Source organism: Mauremys reevesii, linkage group 3 (genome assembly GCF_016161935.1).
Source record: "Mauremys reevesii isolate NIE-2019 linkage group 3, ASM1616193v1, whole genome shotgun sequence".
In the NCBI taxonomy this organism is placed as follows: Eukaryota; Metazoa; Chordata; order Testudines; family Geoemydidae; genus Mauremys; species Mauremys reevesii.
The window spans coordinates 152,575,499-152,588,984 of record NC_052625.1 but is presented as its reverse complement, the minus strand read 5'-3'; the positions used below and the strand labels follow the sequence as shown (position 1 = coordinate 152,588,984).

At 39.4% G+C, this 13,486-nt stretch overlaps 1 protein-coding gene across 3 annotated transcripts in view; it reads left to right on the top strand.

The window, feature by feature from the left end:
• KCNQ5 (potassium voltage-gated channel subfamily Q member 5) overlaps positions 1–13,486 on the top strand; it is a 480,883-nt gene that overhangs the window by 434,598 nt on the left and 32,799 nt on the right. For 2 of the 3 annotated variants that reach the window (XM_039530234.1, XM_039530235.1), the window contains 2 exons: positions 5,308–5,402; positions 7,507–7,533. In XM_039530234.1, the coding sequence (XP_039386168.1) occupies positions 5,308–5,402; positions 7,507–7,533 (122 nt within the window). Of the gene's footprint in view, positions 1–5,307; positions 5,403–7,506; positions 7,534–10,757; positions 10,815–13,486 lie in introns of all 3 variants that reach the window. The other variant, XM_039530236.1, reaches the window with a different exon arrangement.

Genomic DNA, 13,486 nt, shown 5'->3' with positions numbered 1-13,486 from the left:
CCCAATCTAGGAGCTGGATATATGGAATTGATTAGTTCAGTGTCTTGAAATGCTGAGCATCTTTTCACCTGTTGTATTGAGGTGATGGTGCAGATCAATGTTTTAAAAGAGATAAAAGTAAATGAAAATGTTTAGTATATTTGATCATTTAAACTGTAATTTTGTACAATTATTTTAACTTTCTATCATAGTGGATTGAAATGCTTGCTGATGACTCTCATACCACAGGTCCCTAGCTCTAAACGTACGAAAAAAGAAAGAACAAAATCAGTTTCCTACTGAACTTTATTGTATATGATATACTGGACTGAAATGCAGATATCATCTTCCTTTACTTGTTTTGGAAACCAGCTCTTTTAAATGTGTACCATATATTGTCTCTTTTCATACTGGTGTGGCAAGTGAAAACAAAGAACTTGAGCAGTTCATATAACATTGTTTCACTAAGCTCAAGGAGATGACAAAGGTATCTTTGGAATGTTCAGGCAGTTAATAAATTATTAATTGAGAGCATGAATAAGTACTTTGTCATTTCTTTTGCACATACTGTAGGATGAGTGAAACTCTCCAAGATATATACATTCTGATTGCATTCTTTGATGAGATTACAAGTTTGGTTGATCAAGGTAACTGCATAGATGTAATATACTTAGACTCTTGTAAGGCATCTGACTTACTACTGATGTGTCAGGGCCAGGTCATGGACGGACAGCCTAGTGGCTGGAGCCAGAGTCAGACATCAGGAATCAGAGTCAGGAGGGATCAATCTAAGGTTAGGAGCTAGGAGTCAGCATCAGGAGTGGAGGCTAAGTCGGGAACCAGGAGTCAGAAGGAAGAGACAAAGCCAAGTCAGAAACCGGATATCAGAGGTAGGAGGTAAAGCCAAGATCAGGAACCAGAGATCAGAAGCAGAAGGCGTGTGCCTACCCAGAAACCTGATATCAGAGCCAGAAGGAAAAGCCAAGGACAGGAATCAGGGAGCAGGGTCTGTAGGAGCAGCTGGCTGGGGTTCCACATAGTTGCACAGACAAAGTTACTGAATCCTCCTCAGGAGATTTAATTAGTATGTCTGGACCAATCAGGAATCGGAAATCTCCTTCCAATCATACCCTCTGTGGGGGGATGTCCTGTGATGTGTGTGTGTGTCCGTGAGGCTCATGACCTGCTGAGTGTTTTCACTACCAGAACTGTTACGTGGTGACAAGGAGATGGTTGCTGTCCAGGGAGTTTGCAAGCCTACGTTGTAGTCCTGCTGCTCTTAAAATCACCTCCCTGCTCAAGAGAAAATCTGTGGCATCACCTGCCAAGGCTTTTTTGGAGTTGCCTTTGTGGAAAGCCTCTATAAGGTTGGGAACTTGTACATGGTGGGCTGGTTCCTAGGACTCTTTGGGGCCATACTCCTCCCAGTCCACAAGGTACCCTGCTTGATCCTGGAATCCAGTATGGTCTGGACTAGGTGTTCTTCATGGCACTGGACATGGATGGGTGGCAGAGGTGGTTGTGTTTGGCCCGGAAATGGGCCATTCTGGGAATGGCTTCAAAAGAGAGATTGGAAAACAGGGTGTGTTTTGAGTGACCTCTACAGGCAGAGTTTAACGGTGGCAGAGTTAATTAGTTGGCAGATCTGAAATGGTCCAACATATCAGTGATCTAGTTTATGGGGTGGTCTGGTGTGGAGATGTTTGATTGTGAGCCAAAGCTTCTGGCTTACCTTGAATTCCAGGTCATGCTGTCTCCAGTGATCCACATGTTGCTTGTAAGCACCTGCCATGGGGTCCACTCACCGCCTCCTCCTGACCACTATGGGGATTAGCTCCTTTCAGGTGGTGCGCCCTCCTTTGGCAGCCAGTCCACCTGTCTCTGCGACGCCAGGTGCTCCTTCGTGACTTGGCCCTCCAGTCAGGTCACTATGCATGTTTCTCCCTTCCAGTGTATCACAGTCGTTCGGGGCAAACTGTCCCAGGCAGTCCACTCTCCACTGCCTGGTCTGTGCCACTTCCCCAGTGGCTGATAGGGGAACCTGGGCTTCATAGTCATAACTTCAGATACACGAGTTTGGTTAGGGGATATTATGTCAATAAAGACCTATGGTGTGTGTGGGCTCATGAGTTGACTTTTGTTTTTCCCGGTGGGAGCTCCACCCCAGCTTCTTCTCAAGGCCATGCTCGGTCTCTTCTGCCGAGGCCCTGCCCCACCCTGCCTCTTCCCTTGCTTGCTCTGCCCACTCCCCGAGTGCCTCCCGCCCACTCCTCTCTGCACCCCCCCCAGCGCACCACTCACTCCTCTCTGCCCGGAGACATCGCCTGCCCGCTGCTCACTTCTCTCCACCCCCAAGACCCTCCTACCCACCACTTGTTCCTCTCTGCCCCTTCCCCCGAGCACCTCCCACTCGTTTCTCTCTGCCTCCTCCCCCGAGGCCCCCCTGCCCACCGCTCTCTCCTTTCTGCCCCCTCCTGCCTGAAGGGTGAGTGATGGGGGAGGGGTGGAGAAAAGTGAGTGGTGCGGGCAGAGCAGGGGCTGGAAGAGGCACAACACGGGTGGGGCACAGTCCATGGATGCTGAGCACCCCCTATTTTTTTTTCCTGTGGGTGGTTGAGCCCCAGAGCACACACGAAGTCGGTACCTATGTGTGTGGGTGCCTGTGACTCACGACCTGCCAAGTATTTCTGCTGCCAGAGCTGTTAGCTGGTGGCATAGGGACAGTTGCTGCCCAGGGAGCCTGCAGGCTCAGGTTCTGGACCTGCTGCTCCTAACACAACAATATTCTAATTAAAAGATTAGCACTATATGGTATCAATAAGGGACCCATTAAATGGATTAGGAACTGGCTAACTAACGGATCTCAAAAAGTAGTTGTCAGTGGAGAATAATGCTGAATGCAGATGTTTCTAGAGTGGTTCCACAGGGATCAGCACTAGGCCTGACACTATTCAACATTTTCATCAATGATCTAGACGTAAATATAAAATTACATCAGATAAGATGATGACACAAAGATTGGCAGAGTGGTAAATGTCGATGAGGAAAGGGAAGTCATGTAGCGTAGTCTGGACTTTTTTGGTAAAATGTGCCCATTCAAACAAAACGTGTTTTAATGCAGCCAAATGCAAATATTCATTTATGAAGAATAAATGCAGGCCATACGTGTAGAATGGGGACTGTATCCTGGACAGCAGCGACTCTGAAAAGGACTTAGTGAACAAGTAACCCAGTCCGATGCTATGGCAAAAAGGGATAATGTGATCCTTGGATTTTACCTCTGTATACAGTAATGGTGAGAATGGTACTGGAATAATGCATCCAGTTCTGGTGTCCACATTTTAACAAGGATACTGATAAATTGCAGAGAGTGAGGAAAAAAGTCACAAAAATTATTCAAGCACTAGAGATAATGCTTTACAGTAAGAGACTCTGTTTAGTTTATCAAAAAGAAGACTGAGATGTGACTTGATTGCAGCATATAAGTCAGGGGTGCTGGAATGGGGGAGGTTTCAGGGGTCCAGGATCCTCCCACCTCTTATGAGCCGTGACTTCTGTGACCTCCGTGCGAGAATCTCAGCCTTAATAATAAGGTATTCAAAAGATATTTATTTTTTCATACATTCAGTAGCAATAAAAAATGCACATTTGTAACTGAATAGCTGCAAAAACTATTGTTACTTTCAAGAGCCCTGATTTTTCAAGTGTGATGGCACAGGAATTAGCGTAGAGCAATGCAGCATTCAGATCCTCCACTGTCATGTCCCGATGTAGTAATTTACACATATGCAAAGCAAGTGCAAAATGCTACCAAATGAGAATGGTAGCATGTTACACCTATTTTGCATTCTCTTCACACAGACATAAATCTCTAGATGGGATGCAGAACAGCGAAGAATCAGGCTTAATATTTCTATTCTTTCACTCCAGTTGGTACTAAATATGTCTAGGCAAAGGGCATTGAAAGGACCATTTAGACATAAATTCTAAGCTGGTGTAAATTGGTGTGTCTCCACTGATGTCAGTGGAGACTGGGCCCATATTAGTATGGCATGACAGTACATATTGGAAATGATGGAACCAACATACAGGAAACCTTTTAACCTAACTGGCTAGATCCTCAGCTTGTGTAAGCTGGTGAAGCCAATGTAGCTACAATTTAACTACATCACCTTACACCAGCTGAAGATCTGGCTCTCCATTTTTGTCCAATTATAAATCTAAGAGTTTAAAATACTTTTGATACTGTGTATTTGCTTTCCACCCTCCAAATTATTTGTTTCATAGCTTTAAATAGTCAAAAATGCCTGAACCAAGGAGAATATTCTACCTTTCCTCTAATTTTTTTTGCAAACTATATTATGACTAGAGCTGGGTGAATATTTTTCAGTGAAAAGTCAAACAAAACTATTTGCACATTTGGATTGAATTGGGCAAATAGTTTCAGCAAAATGAAAAATGAAAAAAAATGGAAAAAGTCTCAATGGTTCATTTTGATATTTTCAAAATAAAACATTTTGACTTAATTTTGAAACGTGGTTTCACTTCTGAATGTTGCTAGGTTTGTTTAAAAAACATTTTAACGGGTAAAAAAACACCCAAAACAAAACATTCCCCTCACCTCCCCCAAAAAATATCAGGTTGAATGATTTTTTTGTTTGTTTTTTTTGGTTTTTTGTTTTGGTGAGAAAAACTGAAACAACTACATGAATTTTTGAACCTGAGACAATTTTTTTCTCATTTTTCAGTTTGGCCCCAAACCAAAAAATATTTATTTGCTCAGCTCTAATTCTTACGCCCTTCTTACTTCAATCTGCAGCTTTGTGTAAATTTCTCCTATGGGATTTTTACAAATAAATCACTGCACTGCTTACTATGCACCTTCCATTTACTAGTTGTATTTACCCAGAGATTATTAGCCATATTTTACCATGTCCTGATTAGCGATTTTTGCTAGATTTTGTTGGTATTAATGTTTATTTAGACAGCCTAACAGGTAATGTTCTTGGTTTGAACAAAGTCCAGACTTTCCATAAACAATATGGTGGCATTTTCATTTCACATATTGTTGGTTCCTTTGTGCTTTTCTATTGTTTCCTCATACCAGGCTGCTTGGCGGTTTTATTCCACTGATTCCAGCCGAACAAACCTGACAGCCACCTGGCGATATTATGAAAGTATTCTTCCACCCCTCAGGCATGTATCAGTGCTATGAATGATAAAAAAAGCCATGACTTGTATTGGTTTACTAATCTGCTTTTCAATTTTTGTTTCATCCCCTGCTCCCTCTTGCCTTGTTTTTCTTTTTATCATATATCCTGCACGTAGTGTGTATGGCGTAGTTATGCGGCTGATGAGAAATCGGTTTCCATTGCTACCTGGAAGCCTCATTTGAAGGCCTTGCATACCTGCAGCCCTACAAAGTAGGTACAAATATGGCAGCTGGTGCTGTTCTTGATGTCTGTTCAAGCTTATAGAAAATTAGTATTTCTGTTTGGTTTGTCTCTCTCTCTCTCTCTCTCTCTAATTCCTTTCATTAAGGTCTCAACTAACAAATCTGGCCAGAGACTCCAAACATAGTGGGGATAAATAGAATCCATTTCCATTTAGTTATGAAATATTACTATGCTAAAGTATTTGAAGCATTTTCTCATATGTAAAGGTTAATATTTTACTAGTAACCATGCACCGTGCCAGCTATGTTTAACTGTAATCAATACACACATTAATAATCACAGCCTCCATTTCCAAGTCACACTAATTCATCCTACTTACTATAGTAAAGACGTGTTAGTATTTATAGGGCTCATACCTATTGGTTTCCACAGAACGTGCTTTCTTCATAACTCAGCGTATGATGCTTACTGATTGAAGAACAAACAGCTACCCTGGATCTTGGAATTTGGGATTATGTACCAGCTCCTCAACTGGTGTAAATCAGGTTAGCTCCACTTAAGTCAATGGAGCTGTGCCACACCAGCTGCGGATTGGGCCCATCAAATTTTTGAAACCAGAATCAGATATATTTGGAAGCTCATGTAATCATTTATCCACTACAAACATTGCCTATTTCTCTAATTACATTGCTTTATACATAAACTACATTTCTCTGAGTAGAAATTTAAATTTCAGTTTGTTATCCATATTAATCTTCGAAATCAGCATGTTTACTTCTCCAGTGGCAAATCCTCTGTAGGGGAGCACAGGCAATATAATTAATGTAGTGACTGCTCTTTATTCTCATAGGCAGTATTATTCTACATTGCACTATGAGGCTTTAGAAACATCTGTGTTTCCAAAGTGGCAAAGAACTTTATGACATTCCACCTCTTCGGAATGTAGCTTTTAGTCGTAACTTCAGATACACTAAGAGTTTAGTTAGGGGATATTATGTCCTTGGATATGCACACATGTAATCAATAGAATAAAATCATATACTGTACCTCTAATGTAAGAATTTGGCCAACAGAGAGTACATTGATGTCACAACTTGGATGAAAATTCTCAATGCTCTGGCAGAAATTCACCTTTTAAGAGGAATGGTCCAAGATTGTTCAGTAGTTCTGAAAAATTTAACACAAGGCAATATGCCACTGCCCCAAATGTGGGGCATATACTTTGGAATGGAGGGTACTAAGTACAGCTTTGAAAGGAACACAGTGATAGCCTTGCATGAAAGGTGCAATAGATGTCCTAAGTATTATCGGTGTTGTTATTATGGCTAGTGCAAGAGACCATCTGTTCATCTCAAACTAGTGTGATGAACACCCATGCAACAGTAAAGAGAAGATTATGTGCCAGATAAATTTGGCCAAAAAGGGTTGGCTGACTACAGAAAGCTGATCTGTGAATTTCAAAGAGTTGAGAAGAACTGAGCCATAAGTGATCCATTACCACAAGTATTCATCCTGAATACTTCAAACTAAAAGTAGCTTTCAGATTAAAAGTTATCACTGAGTTCACATATATTGATTTTAATAAATGTGAAATATTGTTTGAGACAAATAGATATTCAGGTATAGGACAACTTTTGCATAGATGAATTAATATGAAGCTCTATAAATAAACTATATCCTATGTGAAATAGTCTTGAATACAATTATAGCCCAAGAAAAATAAAGCATAATAATCATGATTTTAAATAAATCCATTGCTGTGATCAGTCAAGCATGTTTCATTACTGCAGATAACTTTATCAAATAAAAAGTCTACAGCTTTCTGTTATATACATGTCACCAATGCATTTTGCCTAAGTAAGTGCTTTGCCAACTCAGTCTGCAGTGGTATGTATTAAGCACGTTATGCATGTATTAAGGTGACTGAGAAATTTATTTTTCAGAAATATGGTAGTTCTGAATGTTGCTTGAGTGTTTTGTGCTTGCATTATAACCTGTGTATTTCACATTAATTTAATTAACACATCCATTTACAATTTAGCATTTATATAACACCATCTTTAACTGAGTATTAACAATTACTATCTGCATAACAAATTTGTTTTTTCTTCCCACACCCTGACACCTGAAGGAAAGAACAAGGGGAAACTTCTAACAGGTTTGTGGTTTCCCTATTTTATATATTTTTAAACCTCCAATTTTTATAACGGGGTTTTGAATGTCTTTTGTACAGTTGATTCAAAATATGTTGGCTAACACAAAGTTGTAATAGTGGAAAATCTTTTCTGTAAACTTTTATTACTATTGTCTGAAATCTCATTTTTGTCCTACATTAGCAGCCTAATTTAGCAGAAATTTGCCTTCTAGTCTCTGTTTTCCCATGGGAAAATCTAGGGCACTACTAATCTTCATAGCCACAGAGCACACCCCTATTCTGAGGAAAGATCTCAGCTCTAGTTACTGCAGAATAATGACTTAAGCATTTTCTCCAGTTCAGAGTCTGTGGGCCAGATTCTGCCACAAGATAGATGGGCACAACTCCCATTAATTTTGGTGGAGCTTGTAGCTGCGTCTTTAAATCTCGCCTTCTAATTTCAGAGAATTCATCATCATTCTAACACCAAGGAGGGATCTTCCCTGGCTCAGTTGTACGTCAGTCAGCAGACACAACCTGTAAATACTGGTCTTCCCCTTACTGACAGCTCAGATCCAGAGAGCAGAGTCAGAAAGGGGCCAGGTGGCTGGAAGAGTAATTACATCAGTGGTTCTCAACCTACGGCCCAATCAGCACAGAGCTGCAGCCCATGTGATATCCTCAGGACCATAGGGGTAGTATTGGATGCAGCCCACATAACACATTGCGGGTCCCATATGCAGCCCACAATGGTAAATAGGTTGAGAACAACTGAACTACACCATCCCAAAAACTAGAAATAGGGTGTTCAGGATTCAATTCTCCAGTACAAAAGTGACCAAGGAAGGAATGGTGGAGCTTACCACCTGCATGACACCCAAAAACATTTTTTTAAAAGAAATAAAATATAGTCCAGAGCCAAACCAGCCCACAAGTGCAGCTGCACATGGGACATATTACAGTCCTGTAATACTTACAGGCTGTGGAGCCACATTTGAGGAGTTTGGACATCCCAACAGTCTAAAACATGAAAGTTAGGTGAACTTGTTTACAAGGGCTTGGCATCTCCCTAGTGGCCCTGCAGCTTGCCACTTTTCTTTCTCGCTTTTGAAGCTACAGAATTCTGATTCTTCTCTCGATGTGCATGTAACTCCTATTAACGTTACACACATACCTCTTGAGGTTACTAGATCCATTCTAAGATATCTATTACATCCACTTTATTTAGTCTGTCTTTCACACATAACCAGCTTGATATTGTCAAACTTGTGTCTTTTCATATATAAATATATTCCCTCATTGAGCCCGCTTACAATTTACCCTTTTTACACTGAACATGTCATCAAAACTTTACAAACACTATTCAAACTTCCTTTTTATTTTAACAACACTGTTCAAAAACTGATTTCAGATTTTATAAAAAGACATTAGTAGGTGTGGTTGGTCATTACTTAGTAGGTGTGGTTGGTCCCCTTACATTGTTTTCTCAAAAAGAATTATTTAGACAAAAGAGAAGGGAATTATTCCTACCTTAACAGGTGAGCATTTATACACACAGTTCCCTTTACCATAAATAGAAGTTACACATGTAAATCCCTGAACATCAAGATGATAGTATATCCTTTGATTAAGATAATGGTTCATATTTTTAAAGTAGTCTAGGGGATTTAACCATATATCTTCAATGACTTTTCATTGAATTAATACTAATAGAAGATGTGTGGCCATATCCCCTTTGAAAATCTCAACCAATATTTTCTGTTATTGCTGTATATTGAGTAGGTATCAAAATGCACTTTTTTGCATGGTATTAAAAGACTTTGCAACAGCTTACACACAATAGCATGTTAAAATTGAATTTTCCTAAAGAAAAAGAAATACAATTGAAAAGTTTTAAAGATTATCAATCATTTTTAATTTTTAACTGATATCTTTGACTTTAGTATAAACACTGCTGACCATGTAGTGCCTTTTTAAGTGAAGTTAAGTATTGTGTTGTTGTCAGTGGCTGTTAATAGTTCTTACAGTGTTGTATGGCTGTATGTTTACATCAGTTAAAATATATGTAATGAATGTGGTCTTTTGCATTAAATATGTAAATACAGTGTTCTGCAATGCACTTTCTAGAGTTAACTATCCTCTAGTCTTTAACTTCTTCTTACTGTGATGCTGAGTGACTTGCATGTGATGCTATGTGAACTAAATAAATGGTGTCTTTCTTATATTAAAATGTGTTTGTATTCGCACTGCATTGGATTGCTTTGTGAACATGCTCTTTTTTCTTAATTCTGTTTTAATAAAACAAACAAGAAATGTTAATCTGTTTATCTGAAAAATTATTTTAATTTCTTATCTATAAAAATAAATTTTGGACGTATTATGACATTTTTCATTCATTAACTCCTCTTTGGACCTAGAACCTTTCAGTGTGTGGCTAAGTTGTCACTCTGTGTTTGGAGGATAGAACTGAGCCTTTGAGCTATACATGAATATTAATTTTGCTAAGGAAATGCACAACAGTTTATATTTAGTATTTCTAAATATTATATAGAAGTGCTGTTTTGTTTTTTCTCTTTTATAAAATTAGACTATATTTTTCTAGTATTTTCTGTAAAATAAATTATTCTGTAAATCAGTGTTAGAATTCTGCTAGCCATTTTAAATCTGAATTCCTATACACTGCATTCATATATATATTTAACAATTTATTCATCATGAGTGAAATTCACCCCTGTGCAGAGAACTAGCACAAGGTCAGTGCAGAACATTTCACATAAGCCCTATATTCAGACCTTACAGGAGCCTCAAGTTGTGCATAGGCCTTGTGATAATTCTCTCTGCAGGAAAGTAAATTTCACTCAAGTAGTGTAGGTTTTTATTATTCTTTTAAATAGAAGTACTAAATAGTGGGCCTGATCCTGCATCCATTACTCTAGCAATACTCTCCATTACAGTCCATGGAAGTTTTGCCTGCATAGGAGTTCAAGGAAAGACTTATTATTACTACTCATTTTGATTGGTTCTTTCAAATGTATTATATTTTGGAATCTCCATATACACTATTGTATTTGTTTCTCGTAGCAGATTTAAAATTAAACTATTACCTTGTTTATTATCTTTGCCTCCACCACTGTGAAAAAAGAATTGTTAGTGATCTGGAACCTTTGTTGGCTTAAATGGAAAACCTAACTCCTTTCCTAGTAGTGGAATGCTTAGTAATACAATCCTCTATTTCCCCTCACTCCTAGTAAGCTTTGTAGTAATAAACAGAAGCTCTTCAGGATGTACAGCTCTCGGAAACATAGGTATCCAGCATCCTATCTATTCACATGATATTTGAGAATGCCACTAACATCAGGTGCATGATCAGTTTACTTCCCCTTCTTAGTGCTTTACAATTTCTTACTTCTCCTAGGGTCCTTTCTTGATTTTTTTTAAGTGCTTGTAATTTTCCCTGTTGCTTGTTGCCTGCAGTGCTGTATTAATACAATGGCAATGAAGTGTTGAATATTATAGTATAGTGTGTCAGCACCTCAAAATTCATGCAATTGACAACTGCAGAGTGCAGCACACATTGGCTTTTCTAAGCCTGGGTACCCTCTTCCTCCTGAGACTTGAACTTTTGGAATGTTTGATCCTATAAATAGCTAAAACAATTCTTCGAGATTTGGGATAACTACATTTTCCTAAATCCCAGAGGATTACTGCAACAGAGGAGGCTGTGTTCCCATGTCAAATAAACGTTCAATAGTGGGGAATACTAAAGTATCACACACTAGGCTATTTCAATAACTTAAATTTACGGTTGCTACTGAGAAGAATTCCCTTGGAGACAGTGCCTGAATCAGTGCATTATCTACAGTGTAGAGGACTGCATGCTAAAACAATGGTTTGCTTCAACTGGACTCTGTTGACCTTTTTATCTCTTGCCAAACATGGTAATTTCTAGCTTATGAATCTCAGGGGAGAATCCTCTGCTCTATGCCAAAAACTTGCTACATCAATTTTTTTTAAGTTTTTTTTTAATGATTTCAAAAAGTCATTATAGTCTCAGACTGAAATTATAAAATGAGCAAAAATATAGTTTCTATTTGTCCAGAGACTAATTTGAAATAAATGCACTATTTTTCAACACCATTCACAAAAAGCTTCAAATATATTCTTTTCAAATTCCATTACTGCATTGAAATCTAAACTAAAATTACTTCTTGGAATTCTTGCCTACACTCATAGCAGGTACAAGGTATAACATTACCATTCTTGGGTTCACACTTCTACCATGAGGCTGGTGGAGAAGTCTTACATCTTAAACTTCTAGGGCTGGGTTATCAAATATATGTGTGTGACTCAGATTGATTTCAAAAGGAGTCATGTGCACCCAGTTGGAGTAATCAGGCTCATAAAATCATTTGGTCCATTAGAGAATATTGTTCGCTACCCCTCCAGTGAAGCCACAGTGACCCCTAGGGTCTCCCTCCCCCCAGCAGTTCCTTCATAAGTGAAGGATAGAAAATAAAGAATTTGGGAAAAATTAAAAGGAGTACAGCCCTATGCAAGAGAACAATTCACGTGTATGTTGAGTAGCAGGGTCGGGCACTAAGTGGGTGAGATGTTATAACTAATGCCTTCAGAGTACAAAAATTAAAGAGAAGTAATTTTCTTTTTTCCAAAGGTTCCAGTTATAACTAATCCACTCTTAGGGCAGGTCTACATTACCGCGTAAGGGCTTGTCTTCACTATGGGGGTAAGTTGACCTAAATTACGTTACTCCAGCTACATGAATAACATACCTGGAGTCGACATAGCTTAGGTTGACTTACCTCGGTGTCTTCACTGTGCTGCGTCGATGGGAGACACTCTCCTATCGACTTACCTTAATCTTCTCAGGGAGCTGGAGTACCAGAGTTGACCAGAGAGTGCTCTGCTATCGATTTAGTGGGTCTTCACTAGACTTGCTAAATCGACACCCTCTGCAGCAGCACGATCTCTCCGTCGATTGCAGCAGTGTCGATCTCTCCGTCGTGAAGACCAGCCCTGAGTCAATCTAACTTATGTCACGCAAAGGTGTGAAAAAGCCCCTCCCCCAGAGCAATGCAAGTTTTGCGCTGTCCACACCAGCACTATGTCAGCTGGAGAAGCTCTCCCACCAACATAGCTTATGCTTCTCGCTGAGGTGCCGTCAGCATAGCACATCTTCACCAGACACGATACCATGGTGAAGATACATCAGTGCAGCTGTGCCGATGTAGTGCTGTAGTGTAGACTTGCCCTCCAAGGCTTTAAAGCTCCAGCACTATAGCTATAGAAATATACAGAATTCTGCAACAGGCAGCAAAAGAACACAGTAGGTCCAAGAAGATTACCATTGTCAAAGTCAACAAATAGAAAGGCATAAAAGATTGAACAGATAAAATATAAGCAACAAAGAACAGTGTCATCCCCCAAAAAAGAACAAAATTGCTATAGGGTAGGGGATAGTGGGGCTCAATCAGGTTCTGGACACTTGGGCCCTGATTCAGAAGACCACGCCTCTTCAGGAAAGCACTAAACCATTTGCTTCCCTGAATCAGTGCCCTAAAGCTTTTGCCATCTGGGTCAGCATTCAGGTTACAAAAACCTTTGCATGGAGGCTAAGAGGGCCCTCAAGCACTAATCCCAGAAAACTGACAGTCCACAGCAATGTGTGAGCACACGCCACAGTCTACCCCATACAGTTTCATGATGTCATGTTTGTCTCTACTGAACATCAACAGGATGGCTTTCATTCAAGGCACTACATCCATGACACCTTTTAAAAAAATGAGAGAAAAGAGATTTGTATTAGTTCAAATGAGTTGATTTAGCAGCAGTAATACGTACTCTTCATCTAATTTTTTTTGCTTGCATTTACTGGGGTAATATAATATAGTCCTTATTGATCCTTGTTATGGCTACCTTATCAATTTTCCAATCATTTAAATTAATGTAGGACAAAGTG